The sequence below is a fragment of the Bos indicus x Bos taurus genome, chromosome 27 (genome assembly GCF_003369695.1).
Source record: "Bos indicus x Bos taurus breed Angus x Brahman F1 hybrid chromosome 27, Bos_hybrid_MaternalHap_v2.0, whole genome shotgun sequence".
Classification (NCBI taxonomy): Eukaryota; Metazoa; Chordata; class Mammalia; order Artiodactyla; family Bovidae; genus Bos; species Bos indicus x Bos taurus.
The window spans coordinates 25810157-25835668 of NC_040102.1; the positions used below are offsets into that span (position 1 = coordinate 25810157).

The following is a 25512-nucleotide window of genomic DNA, read 5'->3' on the forward strand; positions in this document are numbered from 1 at the left end:
AAGTATCAACCACGTGTCAGGTATTGTGGCCAGTGTTGAGTAAAGAGTAGGGCCAAAGTGGGAATTCCCTGATGGTCCAAGGGTTAGGATTCTGTGCTTCAACTGCAGGGGACACGGCTTCGATCCCTGGTCAGGGAACTAAGATCCTGCATCAGTTAAAAGGCCTTAGGGGCAGAGCTGGAGCTTCCCTGAAGAAATTCTACCTGTATAGACAGTGGCTGCGCTCCATGTATGAGTGTTGCAATGCGCCCTGCAGATTTCTTACCTGCCTAACCAACCCCCACGATCACGTTAACCATTCCCTGCAATAAGCCTCTTCTTATATTATCTCCTAATGCTTTTGTTTCTGTGGCTGAACCCTGACTAATACATTGAACATGAGACTTAAACAGTCAGAAGAGTGGTGGGGGTAGAGGGCGGGTGGAAGCAGTTTGGGTTTGAATTCAAACTGGCTTCTTGGAGAATCAAAGTGTGATTATGTTACCGAAAGTTCGGGTCCAGGTCCTCGCCACTCAAAAGCCAATAAACAGGCCAGGTTGGTGGAAAGGAAAGTTTGCTTTATTTCGGATGCTGGCAACGGGGGTGGGGGAGGACAGATGTCTGTCCAAAGGTGGTTCCCCCTCCACTGACAACCAGAGGGGCAAGAGCTTTTATAGACTGAGGGAGGGGGCTACATGCAGAAACAGCACAGTCCGCTCTTACGATCATCTTCAAGTTGGTCACTGGTGGTCTGACCAGCTTCATCTTGATTGTTTTAAATATAGTTAATCTTCAGTTCCAGGGTCAGTTGTTTACATTTCTTTGAGGCCAGTTCTTGAAACTGTGGCAGCTTATGTCACGGCTACAGTCTGGTCATCGTGTAGTTAGCGTCTTCTACCTGGTGGGGGTTTCAGTGTCTATAAGACAGCTCACAGCATATGGCTCAGAATATTATCCATAGCCCTTGAGAAGGAACTAAAGTTCCCTGACTATGCTTAATGAGTACATCATTAGTATTTGGTCTCCTTTGACCGCTACCCTTTGTTTCCACATTTTCTCATTTCTCTGATTAAACTAATAAGTTTTGACTGAGATTTCAACAGACAAAAGGCAGGCAGAGGACATTGGGGTAAGGATCATAGGGTCCTGCTCTGTTTCAAAGAAGAGAAAAAGGAACATGAAATTAAAGAAGAGAGAAGTGGGCAGGGGCTGGATCAAGCCCAGAGGTAATGGCAATTTTAAAAGGAAAAAGAAGTAAAAAAAAAAAAACTAAATTTGGTTTTTAAAAGTATGATTTTAGCTACAGAAGAATAGCTTGGATGGAAATGTGATTTTAGAGGTCAAGGGTAGAAGGCGCAGACTACAGAGGGAGATTTAGAGATAGCAAATGATGCAAACTGTAAGCATAGGACCGGCAGAGGTGAAAGTCACTCAGTCGTGTCCAACTGTTTGTGACCCCATGGACTATACAGTCCATGGAATTCTCCAGGCCAGAATACTGGAGTGGCTACCATTTCCGTTCTCTAGGGGATCTTCCCAACCCAGGGATGGAACCCAGGTCTCTTGAATTGTAGGTGGATTCTTTACCAGCTGAGCCACAAGGGAAGCCCAGGACCAGCAGAAGTTGTTGGTCAATTATATATGGACAGGTGAAGACAATCAAGGATGACCTGAGTTTCTGTCTTGAGCAACTGGGTGAATGGTGGATTCCTTTATTGAGACAGAGATCAGAGGACCAACTTACATTCTTTAGAGAGAAATGCGTGCGAGCTCAGGTGCTCCAGAGGTGTCCAACTCTTTGGGACCCCACGGACTGCAGCTTGAGGGCTTCTCTGTCCATGGAATTTTTCAGGCAAGAGTCCTTCCTTCTCCAGGGGATCTCTCCATCCCAGAGATTGAACCTGAGCCTGCTGCAAAAAGGGAATGGTTACCCACTCCAGTATTCTGGCCTGGAGAATTCCATGGACAGAGGAGGCTGGCAAGCTACAGTCCATGGGGTCACAAAGAGTCAGACAGCACTAAGCGACTTTCACTCACCCACTCCTGCATTGGCAGGCAGATTCTTTACCACTGTGCCACCAAAGCTCTGTTCTGCACATTTTAGGTTTCATAAGACCTCGCAGCATCCAGGTCAAGTGGGCATTCGAATAATCAGGTGTGAAGCTTGGCAAGAAGGGCAGAATTAGAGATTAACCTGAGAAAGACATCAGGTAGAGGGTACTTAACTTACGGGGTGGGGGTGGGGAGTAGGGGTGGAGAACCAACTCACATTGAAAGGGAAAAGAGCCCAGGTTTAGCAGGAGGATCCTTAAGGAACTTAACTGAGAATGAACAGTGGGGCTTAGTGAGGTCACAGTGACTTGCGTTGGATTTGACTTAACGGCTGTTTTAAATCCGAGTCCGCCCAACCTTTTACTGCACTAACAATCAGATCGCGGCCAAACACCGCCGCCTGGCTGGAGCCGGCTCACGCAGAACTGAAACCTCCAACGCGAGCCGGCCCCGCCCCCGCCCACGCGAGCAGCGCCAAGGCTCCGCCCCTTCCCCGTCCTGCCAGGCTCCACAATCACCTACAGAGATCATCGCTGTGGCCAGGCGGTTGTGTCGATCCAGCTAGAGACAGGAGCTGAAACCATGGCGGAGAAGACTCAAAAGAGGTGGGTCGCTGTCTGAGGTCCTGTCCTCTCCTCCCCGCAGGGGTGGAATCTGCTCTTGGTCGCCAGTGGTGGGGACTTAGGTGGTGTCTTATTCCAGGCGCCCGGCCCAGATGGTTCCTAAGGCCCAGACCTGGCGTTCGCGGAGGGAGGAGGCGACGGGTTGGGGGTAGCGAGGGCCGGGAAAGGATGCGGAATGGGTTAGGGGAAGGTCCTGGTTCGTGGTCCCTCCGTGGCCTCGCTGGCCCTCCGCCACGCGCCCGCGCTGTCTCGGGCGGGCCTGCTGGGGATGCAGGGCGTCCCCGTCGCCTGGGACACGGAGGGACCCTCCCGTTTCCCGCGGCGCTCCGAACCCTTGTAGCTGTCCTGTGTCGCCATCACCCACGGTCCCCCAAACCCTCCGTGTGCGTCGGGGGCGCTCCGTGTATGTGCAGACAGACTCAAAGCGGGGCCCGCGCCTGGGCCAAAGCTAGCTGCTTGGTAAACGCGTGGGGACGGGCCTCGGGGCTGCTGGGCGCTGTCGGTGGAAAGGGACAGCTGGGATGCAAGACAAGCTTCAGTTAAACCGTTTCCCAAAGCAGCAACGTTGAGCACCCTCTGCTGACTTTTTTAGAAAATGAACACCGACAAGCCTCGTTTTGGGGGCGGCCATAAATTAACATTTAGGTTTTTCATCCATTTAGGCAGATAATTGTAATCTTTTGCATAAGCTAAAGAGGAACAGATATGCTAGGAATATTATGCACAGTATATAGGAGAGTACTGTGGAGATGAGGTTACTGTTGATATTTTATTAGTTAGGACTTCGGCTAAGTCTTCCCTCGGCTGTCTGCTCCCGGCTCCGCCCCTTCACTCCTGAGTTTTATTATTCCTGCCTCACAAAGAAATATGCTGACTGACGCACGCAACCTGGGGCGTCTTCCTTGGGCATAAAACTGAAGACAGGGCACTTTTGAGTCTCTTCCGTTCTCACTTGCCCAGTATAAGTTAAATATTAGATAATGCTTTTTTCATTAAAAAAGAAATAGCAAGAAGGAGGCTGAGGGAATGGAAAACTAGGATCGGAAATCATGTGTAAAATGAGCTGTTTTATAGAGGTTAATTTATTTGTCCACAGCTTAATAAGATTGCTTTTTTTACACACAAACCCACCTGAAGGGAAAAGGATCGGAGAAAAAGTGTTTATAAATGGTGATACATTTATCACCATTTTCAAGGGCAAAATCATTCAGCTGACACAGGAAACTGTCCAAAGTGACAGGCTGTTTCCAGGAAACTTCCAGCTAACAAAAAAGGGATGATTGATGTTTGTGTTTTTTAGAGTGTGGCTGAGCACAAACCTTAGCATGGACTGTTGCTGTACACCTTTAAGCCCCGCCCCTTTACCAGATAACAGTTGCCCAACTCTTTGTGACCCCATGGACTGCAGCCCCCCAGGCTCCTCTATCTATGAAATTTTTCAGGCAAGAATACTGGAGTGGGTTGCCATGCCATCTTTTGGAGGGGGTGCGGTCCTCCCAACCCAGGGATTGAACCTGCTTCTTTTGCATCTCCTGCGTTGGCAGGCAGATTGTTTACCAGCAAACCACCTGGGAAGGCAGGTAGCAGTTACTGGGCTTCTGCCATAAGCAACCAACTGTCGGTGAGCAACCCTTAGCGGTCCTGCTCAGCCATCCATGGGTGCTGCAGTGGGCCCCTCCCACAAGCTGCCAGCTGTCAGTGAGACAGTTAGTGGTTCCCTCTGTCAGCAGAGTGGTGGTCTTCAGGCCTCAGGCAGAGAGTCCGGTAAGAGGCAGATCCTGGGAACACTTGGGGGCTGTGTCCTGCAGGGCTTCAGAGCCTTGGCCAAGGCCTCCCACTGGCCAGGCTCAGGTCTTGAGCGGCTGCGAACCTCTCCCCCATCCCTGTGTCTGCAGCATAATAACAGTGGTGTCTGCATAGGATGCAGTCTGCAGGACCCAGCCTCTGCCCTAAGGGTGGCTTGAGGAGCCTGAGAGTCACTGGGGTCCTGGGCGCCTGTCTCCTTCAGCGATGACGGCTAGGCAGAGTCTGGGGACGGATGGATATCTGATGGATATCTGCCTCTTCTTAGCCAGGACCTGGACTTTGGAGGGTGACAGTGGTGCCTTGGGACCTGGGCCTTGTCAGAACAGAGAATAACATTTATTTGGTAGAGTTTTACAGGAACATCGTTACCTGACCATGAACCAACCTCAAGAACAAAGGATCTGACACCAGGATGTTTGGTAACAACTAACCATGCCCCCACCCCAATTCCTAGAAAAGGGCTTTGCTGAAGGCTTTCAGGGAGTTTGGGGGTTTTAAGGCATAAGCTACCCATCTCCTTGCCTGGCTCTACAGTAAACCTTTCTCTGCTCCAAACTGACGTTTTAGTATTGTTTGGCCTCACTGTGAGTTACATGGACTTGTGTTTCAATAATACTAGGACAGTGATGTCCCGGGAATGAACTTTGCTTCAAGAAGTTTCAAGGCCCTGGGCTTCAATTTCCCCATCTAGAAAATGAGAGGTTTGGAGCATTTTCTGTTTTCTAGTCCATCCCTGTGTCTGCAGTGTAATGGCAGTGGTGTCTGCGTAGGATGCAGTCTACAGGACCTAAAGTTTTTCCTTCTATTCAATGGAAAGGTTATATATTTTCTGTGATTTCAGCAGACAAGTGACATGTAGTAACCCAGATGGATCATTTTTAAATTGTATTATTTTGTGCCTTGTAGAGAGTCAGTGCCTGTGAAAATGATGGAGACAGACATAGCTGTGTCTCCTCTGGACATTTCTTAAAGATAGATTTAAGGATTATAAGTTTTTTATTTTATCAGTATTTTTTTTTAACTTACTTATTTTTGGCTATTCTGGGTCTTCATTGCTGTGTGGGGACTTTCTCTGGTTGCAGTGAATGGGGGCTGCTCTCCAGTTGCGAGGTGTGGGCTTCTCGTTGCAGCGGCTTCTCTTGTTGCAGGGCATCGGCTCTAGGCTGGGTGGTTGTGGTGCATAGGCTTAACTGCTCCATGGCACGTGGAACCTTTTAATTTCAGAGATGCTTGCTCCTTGGGAGGAAAGCTATGACAAACCTAGACAGCATGTTAAAAAGCAGAGATACCACTTTGTCAACAAAGGTCTGTATAGCCAAGGTTACTGTTTTTTCCAGTAGTCATGTATGGATGTGGGAGTTGGACCATAAGGAAGACTGAGCACCAAAGAATTGATGTTTTCAAACTGTGGTGCTGGAGAAGACTCTTCAGAGTCCCTTGGACCCCAAGGAGATAAAAAACGAGTCAATCCTAAAGGAAATCAACCCTGAATATTCATTGGAAGAATGATGCTGGAGCTGAAGCTCCAGTACTTTGGCCACCTGAGGCAAAGAACGGACTCCTTGGCAAAGAGCCTGTGCTGGGAAAGGTTGAGGACAAGAAGAGAAGGGGGCAGCAGAGGATGAGATGGTTGGATAGCATCACTGACTCAGTGGATATGTGTTTGAGCAAACTGTGGGAGATAGTGAAGGACAGGGAAGCCTGGCATGCTGCAGTCCATGGAGTCAAAGAATTGGACACAATTTAATGACAACGACAGCAATGTGGAATTGTCCCAGACCAGGAATCGAACCCATGTCCCCTGCATTGGCAGCCAGATTCTTAGCCAGATTCTTAGTTCTGATGGATATTCTTTTTACTTAGAGCCTTAAAAATACTTTGTGAGAGGAAGATTTGTTCACTTAAATTTACAGAAGAAAAATCCGTACATGTCTTTTTTAAGTTTTCCACATCAGTATGGAAGTGGTGATTTTTTTTAATATTTATTTTTGGTGTTACTCTGCATTTATATTAGGGAATAATTGGGTGGATTCTGGAATATGAATGATGGAGAAACATGTTAAAGAGTTTGTACTCAGCTGACGCTCAGCTATATTTCTGGTCTAGCGCTCTCTCATAGCCCCAGATCTAGATATACTGGGTCTTTCTCCATGGGTACCTCAAACTGACTTCATCTAAAATTTAACCAAATAACTTCCATTTTTCATTTTCTTTTCTACATACTGATGTTTTTCAAATCTTTCAACAGATAATGTCAGATGCCTCCTAACTTTTTCCCCAAGTGCTCATCACATAATCTTTCAGTTTTTTTTCTTTTTTCCTAGAAATCTTCCCTTTGAAGTCCTCTGTCTTTGCTCTCTAAGACCAATGCACAGCAATTACCCTAATGTTCCCCTCTGTCCTTGTATGCTGGAGCCTCTGATTCTAGTCCCTGGCTTCAATTTTTTTGACTTAGCAATGTAGCTTGGAGGTCATCCGGACTCTTTACACACAGGATTGTTCCTTCTTTTTTATGCTGTGTATTAGTTCGTACTATACCATAACGCATTAACCAGGTCCCTACTAATGAATACCTAGATTGTTTTGAGCTTTTTGCTATTTAAAAACAATGTTGGTATTAAAAGAGTCCAGTGCCTCTTTTCTTCTCAAGCATTTTAAGAACACGTGATAAATGATTTTAGGTTGATGGATGGTGTATCACCTGAGAAGTTTATAATATATTAAATCTTACAGTTTACTTTTCATTTTTCCATCAATTTGTTTTAACCTTTCTATCATTGCAGTGCCAGGATAGCTCCTATAACAATATTTTTAAACCTTCCCCATGATGCATGTTCCTTTTTTCTTCCTGCAGCGTGAAGATCGCACCTGGAGCAGTTGTGTGTGTAGAGAGCGAAATCAGAGGTGATGTCACTATAGGTAAGAGAATAGCCTATAAGTGTTGTCTCTCAAGAATTGGTGTTATTTAGTTTATTTCTGTGCTTTACAGTTCATTAGGTATTATTTTCTATGTTTGACTGAGCTCCTAATTTTATTGACAAAGCAATGTATTTCTCTAAGTGTTTAATATTTCTCAAATAATTTAGTGTGATGGAGTCTATGTTTAAACTCCCATCTGATAGACTAAGGCAGTATAATAAAGTAATTTATTCGAGAGACATCTGAGTACCTACTGTGTGCCAGGCCCTATGCTCACACCTGTGCTTGCACTCTGGACCCAGCAGTGAATATAGCAGAGCTTACACTCTTCTAAGAGTGTAAACCACAGAGTCTGATGGACCTGGGGTTAGCATCCTTGCTCTTTATCTGCTGGATTACCTCAGGCATATCACTTAGTCTCTGTCATTTTCCCCTTCTGTGTAATTGCGTGTATCAGAATTAGGGTCAGCAGCTTGTAGTGGTGGCTTAACACACGGAAGTTACTCTCTCGTATAAAAAGCCTAAGGGTAGGCAGTTCACGTCCTGTCAGTTGGTTGTCCGGGAGCTGCGCCTCACAGGCCAGGGCGTGATGGCTGGAGCACCAAGAGTGTCCTGGGTCAGAAAGGAGAGGAGTGGAAACTAAAGGGTGCGCCTCCCAGTGGAGTCCGCTCCCCTTAGGTAGTCTTCCTGAAGGTTCCACAACACTCTTTGCCTTGGGCCTGATCTCAAGGACACGTCTAGCTACGGAGAATGCTGGGAGATGTAGTCTAAACCGGACACATTGCAGCCCCCGTATTGGATTCTCTTACATAGAAAAAGGGAAGAATGGATATTCAGTGGAAGCAGCTTTTGTCACATGCAAAATAAGAGTGCCTTCCTCAAAGCTTTTTGAAGGATTAAATAAGAGAATATTTATGAAAGTCATGGCCCAATACCTGACATGTAGTAAGCACTCAATAAATGTTGGCTGGCTGCACTGTAAAATCAGTGTAGCCTTGCTCTAGAGGTAAAGTCCAGCGTTTAAAATGAAATGAAAAATTTAACATGTGGCAGCATGGGCTTCGCTGCTGGCTCCGTGGTAAAGAATCTGCCTGTATTGCAGGAGATGTGGGTTCAGCCCCTGGGTGGGGAAGATCCCTTGGAGAAGGAAATGGCAACCCTTTTTTATTCTTGCCTGGGAAATCCATGAACCGAGGCGCCTGGTGGGCTGCAGTCTGTAGGGTCGCAAAAGAGTTGGACACGACTTAGCGACTAAACAGCAACTTGCTCATATGAACATGATTGAGTTCCCCCAAATGCACGTTTTAGCCACTAGATCTTTTCCATACGTTTCACTGGACATGGTACCCTGGTAGCTTTATTAACGTGCGCGCATATTTACTAGCCACTGAGTATTACCAGAGTAGAGCTTTCAGGAAACTAAGTGCACTTTCAGAGAGAAACTGTGCCTTGTTCCCTTACACTAACAGGAACTACAAAAGAAAAAAGAATTTCTGTAATTTTAGTAAGTCTAAGCCACTTCAGGATCATGTCTTATAAAACTAGTTACGATTGTGCCAGTATTATGGAGCATAATTAGGGCTTTGCCCAGGTTGGATCTAATTAATTATTTTAAATGGACAGAATTTCAAAGTTTAGAAGGTGACTCTGTTTCTTTTCAGTCCTGTGTTAACTTTTAAACCACTTGCAGACTTTTTGTGAGGAGAAATTAGCCACATGTTTCTCTTCCTCTGCATTTTTATTCTAGTATTTTTATGGTTTTCATCATGATTCGAGGGATAACACCTAATATTAATTCGCAGGGTACTCTATAATTAGAAGGAAAGTAAGACTAAAATAAAAAAAAAAATATGGAGTAGGAAATGGCAGCCCACTCCAGTGTTCTTGCCTGGAGAATCCCAGGGACCGGGGAGCCAGGTGGGCTGCCGTCTGTGGGGTTGCACAGAGTCGGACACGACTGAAGCGACTTAGCAAGACTAAAGTAATGATATTTCCCTCTCATTTCTACTTCTTCCCTACTTTAAACAATGTGTTCAGTATCTACTGTGTAGTAGACACATAGATAGTCTGGATATCTCTACAGGCATAAGTGTACACACAAGTATACATATATGTTTGTGTGTGTGTTTCAGATTTGAAATAACAGGTTCTGTCCTTGCAGAAGCTTCCCTAGAAAAGCAGTAAAGGCTTTATCCTGTGCCAGGGAGAGCTGGACCGCTGCGTAGGACTGCGGCCTGGGGGTTTCAGGAATCAGCACTCACTTTCCTGTTTTCCCTCTGTCTTTCTTGTCTTGGTGCTCTTCCCTCTTCTTTATCCCTCTTATCCTCCTGCCTTCCTTGAACGTTGAAATTATGTAAAGAAATGTGGTATTTAAATCTGCTTTCCATATAAGCTGATCAGGTGATCATGAACCACTCTGGTGGTTAAAATATAAAATTATTGTTCAGTACAGATTTTCAGAGATGGATTGTAGCATAAGAAATGATAATAATCTTTTTTTTAAACTAGTGACTTTAATTTCATCATTGAATGGATCTAAGTTAATATTTTGTTGGGTTTATTTTTGACCCAGGTTTTTAAAATCAGAAAATGTTCTCACTTTACAGAAACACCTCAATTTTCAAAACTAAGGAAAAGATTCAGAGTGATACCCAGTGTATCACTCTGGTATAACCCAGTTACCCAGTGTTCCATGCTCCATATTTCTTATCTCATTTTCATTGTGCCTGTTTCTGATTCTTAATTGTATATATAAATACGGAAATTTTCCAGAACTGATACTTAGTCATTTCTATCACTTTTGTACTTGGTGTAAAATAATCTCTAATCTTTTGGTACTGTTAATTACTTTTTCTGATATAATATCTCAGATTAAAAAAAGCTCTTGGTAGATATAAAGTTAAATCAGAGCAGAGAGTAGAGATAAGTTACCTGATGAAAACTCACTCTCCCTGCCGTGTTCTTTTTCCTTTTTTTGGGGGGGGGGAGGGGTGTGGAATTTTCTTAGGGAAACTTTTATTTTTTATGTATTAAAAAATTTCATTGATGTACAGTTGATTTATAATGTGTGTTGTTAGTTTCTGCTGTACAGCAAAGTGAATCAGTTACACATGTACATATACCCCCCGTTTTTTAGAGTCTTTTCCCACACAGGTCACTACAGAGTATTGAGTAGAGTTTCCTGTCCTATACAGTAGGTCCTTACTGGCTACCTATTTTATGTATAGTTGTGTGTATATATCAATCCTAATCTCCCCATTTATCCCTCCCTCCCTTCCTCCCTGGTGACCATGTTTTCTGTATCTGTGACTCCATTTCTGTTTTGTAAATAAGTTCATTTTTTTAGATTCCACGTATCACATTATATGGTATTTGTTTTTCTCTCTGACTTACTTCACATAGTATGATCATCTCTAGGGCCATCCATGTTGCTGCAAATGGCACTATTTCATTCTTTATGATGGCTGAGGAATATTCCATTATGTATATGTATCCCATCTTCTTTATCCATCCCTTTGTCGATGGGCTGTTGTTTTTCAACTTATGGCTGGTTTTGTTTTTGCTTAATTTATCAGAATAGCTAATGTAAGTCTTCTCCTGTTACAGTATAGATATGGAGATTTCACGATGTTTTACATAACTTTGCATCCCCTCGTCAGTTTTACCTTGCTGTGTTTCAGTTAGTAGAACATTACATTTTCTGTTTTCCTAGAAAATCAAGTATTTGGTTTATCAAAGAAACTAGTCTGAAGCTTTGAAGTGTATTCCTTAATCAGAAACCCTATGTCTGTGGCACTGACGGAACCTGACCCCTTTCATTAGAGTCTGTTAGGAAACAGAGCTTAGGAAAAATAACAGTTCTCTCGTTAATTATAATTTGGGTAAATAAGGTTTCATCTTATTTACTATCAAGCCTGCTTTTTTTTTTTTTAAGCCTGCTTTTAATTAGACTGCCTTGATTCATGGGTTTTGCGTTATTTTCTGAAAATTTTGTTTTAAAAGCTGAAACCCATCTTAGAAAGGTGCGTCCGTGCACAGTCCTGCGGTCCTGTTGCAGCCTGGAGGCAGACTCCTGGGGTTAGGACGACACTTGGGGACTCCTGGTGTGAAGGCAGAGCGCCTGCAGGGACACAGCTTTGTGATGGAAGCACTTTGCCCCACGTTGTTGTTCTTTGCATTAGAGTTTTTAATACAGATCAAAAGCTTCCCTTTTATTGTGGAAATTTTTTAAAATTGAGGTCACATTGGTTTATAATATTACATAAGTTTCATATGTACAACATTATATGGAAATCTTTTTCAATAAGGCAAAACAGTGGCTTTGACTTGAGAAATGCATCGAATATAAAACAGTTGTTAAAAGTACTTCGTCTTGTAGGCCAAAGGAATTGTTTTCATTTTCAAGAGACCTTGTGGCTTTTGGAACTATTTATTGACATATGAAAATGTCCACAAAGATTGCTTTCTGTGGCAAAGATAGAAAGGAAAAATACCCTTTACCAACTGAAGGGAATGGAAATACGATGCAAGGAATGTCTTTCTGGCTAGGTTGCGTCAAGCCCAGCCAACCATTTAGAAAAATAATTCATCAGCCAGTAAGGCAGCTCCAACTCTAGACACGTTTATCCAAACAAGGAGATAAGCCAAATAGGGTTTCAGCACATTTGGTAAGAAAATACACAAACTACCCTGCCAGAAAGAGCTCCAGAAAGTTCACGACAGCCTTTTAACAAAAACTTTCCATGGTGACAGATTTTTATTTTTAAAGCATTTTAACCCCAAGACCCTTCAACTTGGTTTGAATTCAGACCCGTCCTAGGTGAAAGTGCCACTTGCGTGCAGAAAAGTGTGGAGCAGACTGTGCTCACGTTTCAGCGAGAGGTTGCTGCCCGCGTCTTGCACTAGTGCTGGGCAATCAGGCTTTCTGGGGCCAGCCTCCAGCGCTGTGCAGAGACAAAGCACCTGGTCAGACGTTTCCTTTAAGAAGTTCACCAAACTTAAGTCTTAGCAGTCACAACCTCATGCGAAGAGTTGACTCATTGGAAAAGACTCTGATGCTGGGAGGGATTGGGGGCAGGAGGAGAAGGGGATGACAGAGGATGAGATGGCTGGATGGCATCACTGACTCGATGCACGTGAGTCTGAGTGAACTCCAGGAGTTGGTGATGGACAGGGAGGCCTGGCGTGCTGCGATTCATGGGGTCGCAAAGAGTCGGACACGACTGAGCGGCTGATCTGATCTGATCTGATATGGCAGTTCATGTTTAAAAACTAACCTCTCTAATCTCTGCCCCAAAAAAGCTCTTCAAGAGGTTAAGGGGAGCTATTTAGTTTGTCACCCATGACCTTGCTCTTTCTTCACAATTCAGAATAGATCGCATTGCCAACATTCATTGCTCATGGAAAAAGCAAGGGAGTTCAGAAAAATATCTACTTCTGCTTCATTGACTATGCTAAAGCCTTTGACCATGTGGATCACAACAAACTGTGGAAAATTCTTAAGAGACAGGAGACCAGATCACCTTACCTGTCTCCTGAGAAACCTGTATGTGGGTCAAGAAGCAACAGTTAGAACCAGACATGGAACAACGGACTGGTTCCAAATTGGGAAAGGAGTATGTCAAGGCTGTATATTGTCACCCTGCTTATTTAACTTCTGTGCAGAGTACATCATGCAAAATGCCAGGCTGGATGAAGCACAAGCTGGAATCAGGTTTGCTGGGAGAAATATCAGCAATCTCAGATATGTAGATGATACCACTCTATTGGCAGAAAATGAAGAGGAGAGAGCCTGTTGTTGAGAGTGAAAGAGGAGAGTGAAAAAGCTGGCTTGAAACTTAACGTTAAAAAAAACTAAGATCACGGCATCTGGTACCATCACTTCATGGCAAATAGAAGGGGAGAAAGTGGAAGCAGTGACAGATTTTATTTCTTTGGGCTCCAAAATCAGTGCAGGCAGTGACTGCAGCCATGAAATTAAAAGATGCTTGCTCCTTAGAAGAAAAGCTATGATAAACCTAGACAGTGTATTAAGAATCAGAGACATCACTTTGCTGACAAAGGTCCATATATTCAAAGCTGTGGTTTTTCCAGTAGGCATACAGATGTGAGTTGGACCATAAGGCTGAGTGCTGAAGATTTGATGCTTTTGAACTGTGGTGCTAGAGAAGACTCTTGAGAATCCCTTGGACAGCAAGGAGATCAAACCTGTCAATCCTAAAGGAAATCAACCCTGAATATTCATTGGAGGACTGACGCTGAGGCTGAAGCTCTAATACTTTGGCCACCTGATGAGGAAAGCTGACTCATTGGAAAAGACTGTGATGCTGGGAAAGATTGAAGGCAAAAGGATAACGGAGTGGCAGAGGATGTGACTGTTAGATGGCATCACCGACTCACTGGATATGAGTTTGAGCAAACTCCAGAAGAGAGCGAAGGACAGAGGAGTGTGGCATCCTGCAGTGCCTGGGGTCACTAGGAGTTGGACACAGCTTAGGGACTGAGCAACAGTTTCACCTTTCAAGTCACTTCAGAACTCCAGGACTTGTAGTTTGGCAGTGTGACCACCAGGTGGAGGTGTTTTCTTAAACGTCTCATGGAATCTGCTCACTGGTCTCCTGTAGTGCTTTCTATCCCAGGGAAGGCCCTGAGACTTAGAACCAGTTTTCCAGTTATTTACTAACCCTCTTGTTAAGAATGATAAGAAATAATAATAATAAAATACCTGGCTAACACAGCGCCAACATTATTTTTAAAAGGGAAAACATGAAAATATCAGTTGTTTTCAAACCTGTACTTTAGAGGAACTTTTAAAGAAGCACAGGTCCCAGTGTAACCTTTGTCTTATCAGCCTTTTCTCACGTAGCTTTTTGCAAGACTGCTTGTTGTCAAAAGCTGCAGCCTGAGGACCAGCAGAATATCTTGTGCCCCTGGGTACTAATCTAGCTGTGGTAAAGGATCTGCTTTCTGTCATAGCCAGGACGACCTCTTCCTCCTGTCAGATTTTTAATGCCAGTATGGAAAATTTTTATTAATCTGTTTCACTGTCTTACAGTAAGGTGAAGAATTTCTTCCCTGTTTAAAAGGAGGTTTCACCCTGTTACCTGAGTATCAGGGGAATAAAGCAGTCCCTTTTCTTCTGTTTCTCAGACCAGAAAGAGTTATTTTGTTTACTCTGATAAAGTTCTTAGCTCTTAGTGTCAGATAGTGATGAACCTCCCATTTTGAAGAACTATGGGCCAGACCCCATGATCTCCTTTCCAAATATAATCCACACTTCAACCTGGTGAGATAGGCTATCATAGACTTCATCTTTTTATAGATGAGAAAACTGAAGCATTTGAGAGGCTAAGCACACAGCCTTTCAGTAATAAAGGCCAGAGCCTGGACTTTCTAGACAAGGGATGTGGTTGCTGGCTGGGGCTTTAATTATAAAGAACCGAAAATAGAAAGATCGTGTCCCTTTATCATAGAATATCTTGACATAAAATATAAATATGGTATTGTGCAAACCACAGCTTTAAATTGCTTCACACAGCTGGAAGGACCTATAAGAAGTTTCTCATTTCAAAGGAATCCAATGTTTGTTTCAACATTGTTTTAGCACCTCTCGCCAGAAGTGGTAATTCTTCTAAATGCCTTATATTAAGGGGTTGGTTAAATAAATCATGGTATATTAATATAATGTGAAATAATATTCAACAGTTTATGTGGAAAAAAATCATGATAACTTTTTAGGTGAAAAAGCAAGTTGCAGAATAAGTACCATTCCTTAGTTTTTGAAATTCATATTTTAGTATGTAAAATTCATATTTTTTTTCCTTCAAGTTGAACTTATCTTCTAACTTTCTAGGGAAATATATTTTATATACAGTCATATTTACAGATTTTAAATATACACTAGTACTCAAGTCTGGAGTAATACTCCAAACTTTTAAGAATAGTTACCTCCAGGGAATGAGATCAGCAGGAGGAGAGAGGATCTTTCACTTTTGACTTTGATTGAGTTTTTTGGGGTAAGCAGGTATTCCTTTTATAATTATGTGTATGTGTGTATGTATATTTATAATTATGTGTATGTGTGTTATATTTATGATTATATATAGGTATATTTATAATTATATATGTGTGTGTATTTAAAATTATGTGTATGTATGTGTGTATTTATAATTATGTGTATGTGTGTGTATATGTTTATAATTACGTGTATGTGTGTATATTTTTTAACCAAAGGAAAAAGGCACCCGTGGTCACAGTCATGGCCACCTTGAGAAGTTTCCCAGGGATCTGAGTGACCCCATCTTCTATTCTGAAATCTCCTATCCTAAACAGGAGCATTTGCCAGGAAAGTTTTACTTTAGCAACTGAGGATTTAGGGAGCCAGAGGTGCCACAAAGAACAAAGCCACCCTCTATGTGTCCCCTGACCCCGCACCCCATGTTGGGCCCCACCCTCTGTTATCAGTCCCCAGCTCTTCTTGTTGGGGAAAAAAATAAGCTGTCCTGAGAGTCTTTCCAGTTCTCTGGGCACCAGGAACACCTCCTTATTTATTTTAATACATTTCTGAGTGAGCGTGTTAAGTCTTCCCGATTTTCAAGACAAACAAAGCTCCAGAGGGCAACAGTAGCACCCGTTCCTTTTTGTTTCCCTGTAACACGCAGCCCTGCGTCTTGCCTGTCACTGGCAGATAGTGATTGTTGAGTAAATTAACAGTTGATTAGTGCAGTCGACTGAAGCAGTTGAGTGCTGAATTTGATGGGCAGTGTCGTCTGCCTGCCTCCCTCCCTACCTCGTGCCAGCGCTTCTGCCCACCCTGTCGTGCTGTCGGAGTCAGTTGCATCCTGTACAAAGCAAAACTTCCTGTCCCCGTGTCTACAGATAAGGACGGCCTTGATCTGCGTTGGTGGGGCAGGTTGGGAGGGAGTGCCTGCGGTGAGGTGATGCTTTCTCATCAGTGGCTTCACTATCAGCCAAATGCTAGGCCTTTGGGTCAGTCGAGCGGAGGAAGGGAATGGTACAGTCCGGAACCGACGGCCTTCTTTAGGCCGTGCAGGGCCTCCTCCACCCCGGTGGTGAAGGGATGCGATGAGGGCCCTTCCTGCCCCGCAGCGTGAGGCTGGAGTCACTGCCTCAGCTCAGCTCTCCCACTGCCAGACTCCATTAACCACGCTTGGCTCCTTCCTCTGCCTCCCTTTATCCTTTTCAACTGGTTAAAATCGTATCCTCGACCAGACTCAAGGGCTCTGCCTTCTTCCACTGAGTAGGCTTATAATAAGGATGGTGACAGTGTAACAAAGGTCAGGTTAGTCTCCATGTTTTCTAACTCTCATTCCACCCATATTTCATCATGTTCCCTGAATAAAAGGACTAATCCTGTAATACACCAGCATGAGAAAGTGTTATGTGGTTCACCAGCATAAGCAAGCACCAGTGTTGTAAGCAAGGAGAGCCTTACCTTTAGGAGGGAAGAGAAGGAAAGGAATTAACTTTTATTGCCAACTCTGTGCCAAAATATCATTGTCTACAAACAGTGTTTCATCTAATTCTTACAACAACCCTGCAGGACTGGTATTATCACCACCCCCATTTCACCACTGAGATAACAGAGACTTCACAGCAGAGGGTGAGCCGGACTGTCCGGCTCCAAAGCCCTGTGCTGTGTCCCCTCTCCTGGGCTGGAGATTTGGCCCAAACTACAGTGATAGCCTTTGTAACGTGCCCTCTGGGATACCTGGTACCCGCTTTAGGAAACGTTCCTCCCAAGAGCCTCCTTAGAAGCTCGGCCTCCACAAGTAATTTCTTTCCCATCCGTTTAACAGGACCCAGGACAGTGATCCACCCTAAAGCACGAATCATCGCAGAAGCCGGCCCAATAGTGATCGGCGAAGGCAACCTAATAGAGGAGCAGGCGCTCATCATAAATGCGTGAGTAGCACCCTTACGCATGCTCTGAACGAGCTGCCGCAGAGAGAGTCTCCGTTCATGTCAGCCATCTGTAGGGACCTTTTACAGCTGACATCTGGAAAGCCCACTGTCTGAGAACCAGGAAGACACTAAGGATCTTTTTCAACACAAGCAGTTAGTAAGTGAGGACGCTACAGACCAGAGGGGTGGAGGCTTGTCCAGGGTGAAGCAGCTCATAGGTGGGTGACTAGAATCCCCGAGTCTGGGTCTGGTCCTCTTCCCTTCCACGTGCCAGCCTCTTCTGTCCCGTAAGGAGGCGTCTCCTGAGGACACCCCAGTGGCCCTGCGCTGTGCTCCCAGCCTCGAGTCGTCTTCTGATGGGATGGCTTGATCCTGACTGCCATGTTATTACTCATACCAGGACACGTGAACTTCAGTCTGATGTATATTTTTGTGTGCCTTGTGGGGATAACACTCACAATTATATTTGAAAAACTGGAGGTCCTAGAGGCAATGTTTCAACTTTAAAGATTAAAAAAAATTATAAGCTATTAGAATATGTATGATCTTAGTCAACTAGACTGTAATACCTATGAAATTTTTATAAGCATCTGTAAAGCTAGATAAAATTTTGGCAGGAAATTCAAGCTTATACCTAATTTATAGCAACAGTGTATGGAATTTGTAGTAAAGACCTTGGGAAAATATTTAACTGTGATAAAGAGATTGATTTGTCTTAATGCTTACTTAGGCTTTGGGAGTTTCTTACTATATTAAGCAGTTTCTTTTTAAAATATATTTTGGCACCTTTAAGTCAATTAACAACGGCTATATTCTGCAGTAACTCAGCTGTCAGAGATAAAGCACCAGTTTTAAATGGCTTCCTTCTCTTAGACTGCAAACATTTTTTTGTTACAAATGTTTCAGCTAACCACGTAACAGCATAAAATGATTATTTTACATGAATATCTGTTTACATTTCACAATCTTGAATGGTTATTAGGAATGGAAAATTTTCAAGTTAGGCATGATTTTGATTCCAATTTAACAAGCTGAAAGTCCCAGCCAGCTTCTTTTCTACCTTGTCTTGGGAAAGGTCCCCTGGGCTTTGAGTTTAAAAAATAAACAAAGGAAGACTGACCTTCTATACGCACCTGTGATTTCTTTACATTGCAGTAGTTCTTTTTCAATTCAGAATCAAGTCTTCTCCAGCATAGAGGATAAATAATTCACTTGGATTAAAAAGTTACTTAACTTCATTACATATATCAAGCTTGATAGAGGTACAATTGAGAGAATGAACCCAAATTCTGTAACAGGAGAATTGCTTATTGCATTATTGACTTTTTGATAATTTCTCTCTTCTTTTTATAGTCACCCTGATAATATCACTCCTGATGCAGAAGATCCAGAACCCAAACCTATGATCATTGGCACCAATAATGTGTTTGAAGTTGGCTGTTGTATCCTTTGCAATAATTTAAGAGAAATCATTCCCAACTGTCTTTCAGTACCCAATCTCCTCTGTAGAAATTGTCATAGTTTATCTATCAAATACTTTATATATATGTGTGTGTGTGTATATATATATACACACATGCATACACTTTATATATAATAGATCATTTAATTATACATGTGACATATGTATATATATAAATAAATGTATGAATTATATTTTTAGGACTAGGCCATCCATCTCTTGAAAAGACTTATTTACATTGAGTAACTTCAGAGAGTGAAGGAAGCATGCTGTTCTCAGGTGTGCATGCGTGCACACACACGCACTCACCTTTAGGAGCCGTCTTCCCATGTTGCTGCGTCTTGTCAGCGGGTGACGGACAGTCAGTGATTGTCTTGTCCGTCAGCGACTGAGTGGCACTGGACACGAAGCAGAGTAATCTTGGCTTCAGTCCTGATTTAAGAGCCACAGCTCTGCCCATTTGTGATTTCTGTATAGTTTTAAAATGTTGACAGTGTGTTGTTGTCTGATACAAGGAAATGGTGGATGGGCTGGAAATATTTCATTCTTTGATGTTTTTCTCCTGAGTGTTACCAGTGCCTTTGCTGATTTCATGCTCTAAAAAGAGTAAAATCTTTTCATAATGTGAGTAAAATCTTTTCATAGTGTGAGCAAAACATTATTTTATAAGAGAAACTATTAATACTTCAAGGAAAAAACTAAAGGTTTAACAATAGCAAAATATTTAAATGAATTAAGCTTCATTTATAAGATAGACCATTAGAACCATTAAGGAGTCACATAAAATTATGTTTTTAAATATTCTGATGGTATGGAATAAGGCTTGCAAAGGTAGGTGAACTGAATAAAATAAGCTACAAAAGGTTATAGAGTTTTATTTTATACAGTTTGATTTCCAGTTATATAAAGGGAATTATATATCTTTACAATGTAAAGATATGTCAGGCTGTTAACAGTGCTGCCCTTATGTGATTGGGTGTTAGACAGTTTTAATTTTTTTAAAACAATTATGAAAATATGTTTCTTAAAACAGTTATGAAAATACTCATAAAATTGGGATATAAGGTACTCATTTCTTTAAAAATACAGAAGTCATTTATTTATCCTTCGAGATATTTCTGTTTAAAGAATTAAACTGTACTTGCCTGCTGCCCTGGGCAGGGGGTTCTGGTCAGCCCAGCCTGCGGGCCCTCTCAGGCTTCGGTCCGCCCCACTGCAGGACGAGGAGAGTGAATCAGAAAGAAAAAGATGAACACGTTCACAATGTGTGCTTAACTCTGGCTTACAGACTGCCAAGCCATGAAAATAGGAGATAATAATGTTATCGAGTCAAAAGGTAAGCTACGTTTGGAACTATATTGTGAGAAGTGGTTACCTCCTCTCTCTCTGTGGTGTTCTGAAAAACAGCCTAAGTGCAAACCACAACGAAGCCACATGCTTGGAAGGAGGGCAGGCATGGTTGGGAGTGGGCTAGCATAGCCGTGAGACAAATTATTTGCCTTTAAGGAACCTCATCTAATCATGTTTTTTATCCACTAAATTAAATTTCTAACTGTGTATGTTTAAATCAGGATTGAATTAAACCTTCAGGTGAAAGATTTGGAAACGATTTCTACTAAAAACTAGTGTCAATGGTAATTTAGTTGATTCATGTTGTTGTTGCATTAAAGGAAAAAAACCAGTTTCTCTACTAGTTTGCTTTCTTTAATTTCAGGACTGCTTTCCCCTAGCCCATTAGAAACATATGTAAGCTACTTATCATAGGAGGGGCTAGGCAAGGGGTCTCCTGAATTGCCACCACTGCTGGGAAGTGACTCCAAGAGCTTGTCCAGAAAGAACCGGAATGATAAGACTTGTCTATTTTTCTAAATAATGTTATCTATTTAAGAGGACAACTACAGTCATTTTATTCATTTTTTAAATTTTTATTTATTTTTGGCTGTGCTGGGTCTTTGGTGCTTCGAGGGCTTTTCTCGAGTTGAGGTACTCGGGCTTCTCGTTGCAGTGACTTCCCTTGTTGGGGCACAGGCTCTAGGGCGCGTGGGCTCAGTAGTTGCAGCTCCTGGGTTCTAGAGCTCAGGCTCGATAGTTGTGGAGCGTGGACTTAGCTGTTCTGCAGCATGTGGGATCTTCCCAGATTAGGAATGGAACTCATGTCTCCTACATTGGCAGGTGGGTTCTTTACCACTGAGCCACCAGGGAAGCCCAAGACCTCTTTATTTTTTTTTAATTAATTTATTTTAATTGGAGGATAATTACTTTACAACATTGTGGTGGTTTTTGCCATATATCGCCATGGATCAGCCATGGGCGCACATGTGTCCCCCCATTCTGAACTCCCCACCTACCTCTCTCCCTACCGGCTTTGAGTGCCCTGCTTCATACAACGAACCTGCATTGGCCAAGACCTCTTTAGAATAGTGCCTTTCCTTTCTTAGTCTTGGATGGCATGAAAGAAGAGCTTTTTTAAAATAGTAAGACTTGTTGTTAACCTACGCAATGGTTTTTATTTAACTTGGATTGCCAGTTATGATGATGATGAGTATCACTGTCATTTTCTATTTATCGTATACTGACCGTGTGTCAGACCTGTGCTTGACACTTGACATTTATTATCTCATTTATTCCTTACAGCCCATTGTGAAGTAGAATGGGCTCCATTTTAGAGATAAACTCGCTGAGAGCGTGTACAGGTCACACAGATCACAACAGAGCTCTGTTTTGAATCCACTTAATACTAGCCTGCTTCGTGCCTCTCTGCTGTACAAACTCTGGACTGAAGTACTTCTTTTAATATGTTTCTTAAGGACAGTTTGTATTTTTATGCTTGCATCATCTCAGGAGGAAAACAGTGTTCTGGTCACCGACTGTCCTCTAGTCGCTCTCTGTGTGTCTTTCCTGCAGCGTATGTGGGCAGAAATGTGATACTGACGAGTGGTTGTATCATCGGGGCCTGTTGCAACCTGAACACGTTTGAAGTCATCCCTGAGAACACAGTGATCTATGGTGGAGACTGCCTGCGTCGGGTGCAGACTGAACGGCCACAGGTACTAGAACCTCTTTAGTCGGTAGCATCCTTTCTAGGGCTGCTAATTTTCCCAAAATACCACATAAATGTTTTAATGGGGCAGCGAGTCTGTTATTTTAAAAGCAAGTGATTAAAATAAAGCATCAGAGGAACATTCCTAAAACTACAATTTATTTGTTGACTCAACAGAATTATTGAGTCCTTAAGTTAATATCCGGAGAAGGCAATGGCACCCCACTCCAGTACTCTTGCCTGGAAAATCCCATGGGCGGAGGAGCCTGGTAGGCTACAGTCCGTGGGGCAAGAGTCGAGCACGACTGAGCGACTTCACTTTCACTTTTCACTTTCATGCATTGGAGAAGGAAATGGCAACCCACTCCAGTGTTCTTGCCTGGAGAATCCCAGGGACGGCGGAGCTTGGTGGGCTGCCGTCTGTGGGGTCACACAGAGTCCAGCACAACTGAAGCGACTTAGCAGCAGCAGTAGCAGCAGTAAGTTAATATCAGAAATACGTCCAAAGATGACAGGGACATATTGACTGTGGGAAGAGAACATCCAGGGATGTTTCTCCTAGTCTTACGTGTTTTCACTGAAGGTGCATCTCCAAGCCTTACGAACTACACTGATTTGCTCCTAAAATACCAACCTTCAGGGGTAAGAAATGAACCTACCAAATTACTTTACACCCAGCTTGGGTCCACCTATCGGTTTGCTGACATAGTTGGCCTGAAAATAAATGCAGCTTGTGAATATGCAAGTATATTTAGATATTTTCCTGGCTTATGAGGAGTTGTCCCCTCCTAATAACCAAGAATAATGGCAAGTATGCCTTTGGAGTTTGATGTTAGAGTAGGAGAGAAGTATTGATAGAGCATTTGGGGCTTCCTTTGGACAGAAGGCATTCTGATTGAAGTTTTAACCTTACTGCTTGGCACAATCAGTATATTTCCTTAGTTACGCAGCCTCCTTCCCCTCCCCCAAAGAAATGTTTGCAAGACATTTAGCACTTTTGATTCTTAGCCATATTTTATCAGAAATTAAAATGCCAGTTCTTTCTGGGTTATTCTAATTCTGTAATCTTTGGCTTTTATTATTATAAGCAAGTATTACTATTCTTTGGACCAAAAAAGAAATAAGAACAAATCTAGTATTTTTTCACTATCTTTCTGCATAACAGCAAAATGATTGAAGAGGGAGAGATGAAGCTGGAGTTGGGGTAAGGGAGATTAGAACTAAGTGAGCAAGAATATCTGAAGTTTAATACGTAATGGTATGTATGCAACACTGTTTTCCATGTTTTACCAATTATGAGGATCACATAGAGGTCCTTGCTACAAATGATCCCCAGACTTTTTGAACCAAAGTGGTTAGGACAAAGGGCCTAAAAGTACCCCAAGTGAATTTTACAGTGAGGCCAAGTGTGAGCAAAGCTGACGTATGAAGAGTGAAGATCAGATGAGTGTCGTAGCTGTGTGCTCTGTCATATAGAAAGCAGTGTACTCATGACGTCTACTGTAATTGAAACTCTTTCACTTCTTAGAGGCCAAGATGAAATCTACAAAAAGCAAGGTTGAAAACTGATAAACATACATTTTTACATGCAAAAGTTTTTGGCTTTTTCTTATTACCAAACTTAATTTATGTTCATTGTAAACTGAAAAAGCAGGGAAGCAAAATTAAGTCAGTGAATGGGATCCACTGCAGGGGGCACAGGTTCAGTCCCTGGTCAGGGAGCTGATTCGGCATGCCTCAGTCCAAAAAAGAGATCGGTGAAAATCACCTGTAATCCGTGACGTAGTGATAATCCTTTCTACCTGATGCTCTCAACTTTGCTTCCTGCTGGCCAGTTCTTAAAATTCTCTTATCTTTTTAGCCCCAGACACTACAGCTGGATTTCCTGATGAAAATCTTGCCAAACTACCATCACCTAAAGAAGACCATGAAAGGAAGCTCAACTCCAGTTAAGAACTAAGAACAATAGATGACATCAAGATAATATTTGTGTTTGACCAATGTCTTTTCTTTTTTGACTGGTGTCTTTTGAAAGAGCCACATGTTTGTGCATTCATAACAGTCCACGAAACACCTGTTGACTTTATCTTGTAAAATTGAATTAGAGAAGAAAGTAATAGATTTGCATTGTAACTGTCCTCTATAATTTATATAAAATGTATTATTTTCTGATGTCCTTGTCCCATTCTGATAATTTACAGATTTTTTTGTTCTATGTTTTATGTTATATAAAATGTTGGCCATGAGTTTTAGTTATGTAAAAGACTACTCATGATAAAAAAGAACATATTGTTATGTATTTATATTCTAACAAATACTAAACTAAATAAAAATGTTGATGACAGGACTTTTACTTTAATCAGTTTTTCTACTTGCATCAACTTTCCCAAAATAGCTCTTTTAATTTTTATTGTATACTAGTTAAATATTAAAGCTAATGTGTTTACATTTTCCTTTTGTGAATTTGTGGCTGTCTAAAATTTCAGGTGAAATTTCAGCAGCTATTGAATTAATTTAGATTTCATTATGTTCCCAAAAATATTTTTTTTTTCTTTTTAGTAAAACATAAGTAATCGGGGAAAGATGTATTCAGTAGAATATGAAGTCAAAAAGAATGGTGTCTAATGAAAATGACAAGTAAATGACCATTGAGTGATATTCTTAGGTTTCTGAGGACAATGAAACTAGAAGAGATTTTGATGTATTTATAAATATATGAAATTATTTTGGCGCATATTACTAATTAATAATTATCAACCTTGGCATGATTCTGTTTACCTGATTACATAATGGGCAAAATATTGAGAATTTTATTGTAATTCCAAGGTTTTTTTTAATAATTCAAGTGCATCCATTAATGGAACATAGTAACTTTTGAATTAGTAGATGTTGATTAATAGTAAGACATTAAATGCTAAAATATTTTCTCTTGAAACATTTTTTTAATTGAAATACAGTTGAGAATGTTGTGTTAGTTTCCCATGCACAGCAGAATGATTCAGTTATACATATATGTGTATTCTTTTTCATATTCTTATCCATTATAAGTTATCACAAGATTAATTGTGGATGGTAAAAAATTATTTCTGAATTTCCAAAACTGACTGGTACAAATTAGCCTTTGTTCCAAATGTGAATGACTTTATTTTGATAAGAATATTCATGACTCAAGTTAGAAAAGTATACTGCTACACATAGTGGTTTGAGAAGAGAAGAACATCACATAAATGTACTGTTTTTGATAACTTCTGTCTAGTCATTTTTCAAGCCCTGGTGATCGCCTTAGGATGTTGTTGATCACAAAAATTTCTACATAAAAGAGCAGAAATTACAAAACTACCCTTGAAATGCTGTGCCAGTTCTGAATATTATATCTAGATAAGCTCTGATGTGCTTATAACTGCCCTGTGCTCCAAACTATGCAAGTAGTATGTGAAGACAGCCGCGGGATCCCTCCTGAGGACTTGGTAATAAGATATCCCCAGAGAGTCAGACTATTGACTCATGTGAGAAGAGCCTCAGCGTTTATCAGGTACACTGCGGCTTTTAATTGCCATTAACTCATTTGAGGAAAGAAAATGTTAACAGAAAATGTCGGTTTACCAGGAATACAGAGAAAGAGAATGTGACAGCGTGAACACAGTGTTAACCCATGGAGGGGAGGCGCTGAATCCAAGAGATGTCAGCCGTTCAGTGACCAGAGGTGT

General features: G+C 42.0%; 1 protein-coding gene and 1 long non-coding RNA gene across 3 annotated transcripts; one reads left to right on the plus strand and one right to left on the minus strand.

The window, feature by feature from the left end:
• Positions 1-1850: 1850 nt before the first annotated feature.
• Positions 1851-2642, minus strand: LOC113884835. The gene is made up of 3 exons (XR_003509024.1): positions 2554-2642; positions 2017-2173; positions 1851-1886 (listed from the first exon to the last, which is right to left on the minus strand). It is a non-coding gene; the product is annotated as an uncharacterized LOC113884835 (long non-coding RNA).
• On the plus strand, positions 2425-25050 carry DCTN6 (dynactin subunit 6). 2 transcript variants are annotated; one of them, XM_027529840.1, is made up of 8 exons: positions 2531-2636; positions 7315-7379; positions 17198-17303; positions 18657-18745; positions 20054-20101; positions 21670-21812; positions 22971-23009; positions 23667-23868. In XM_027529840.1, exons 1-7 carry the CDS (start codon positions 2614-2616, stop codon positions 22980-22982), a joined length of 486 nt encoding a protein of 161 aa, XP_027385641.1. In that variant the 5' UTR covers positions 2531-2613; the 3' UTR covers positions 22983-23009; positions 23667-23868. The 2 variants fall into 2 exon arrangements, with proteins under 2 accessions (XP_027385640.1, XP_027385641.1); XM_027529839.1 differs by lacking the exon at positions 22971-23009 and having other exon boundaries at positions 2425-2636; positions 23667-25050.
• The last annotated feature ends 462 nt before the right edge of the window (positions 25051-25512 follow it).

Coding starts and splice junctions, on each gene's coding strand:
- DCTN6 (XM_027529839.1), top strand. CDS start 2,614: ATGGCGGAGAAGACTCAAAAGAG. Junction 2,637..7,314: donor GCGGAGAAGACTCAAAAGAG/GTGGGTCGCTGT, acceptor TTCTTCCTGCAG/CGTGAAGATCGCACCTGGAG. Junction 17,304..18,656: donor CAGGCGCTCATCATAAATGC/GTGAGTAGCACC, acceptor TTCTTTTTATAG/TCACCCTGATAATATCACTC.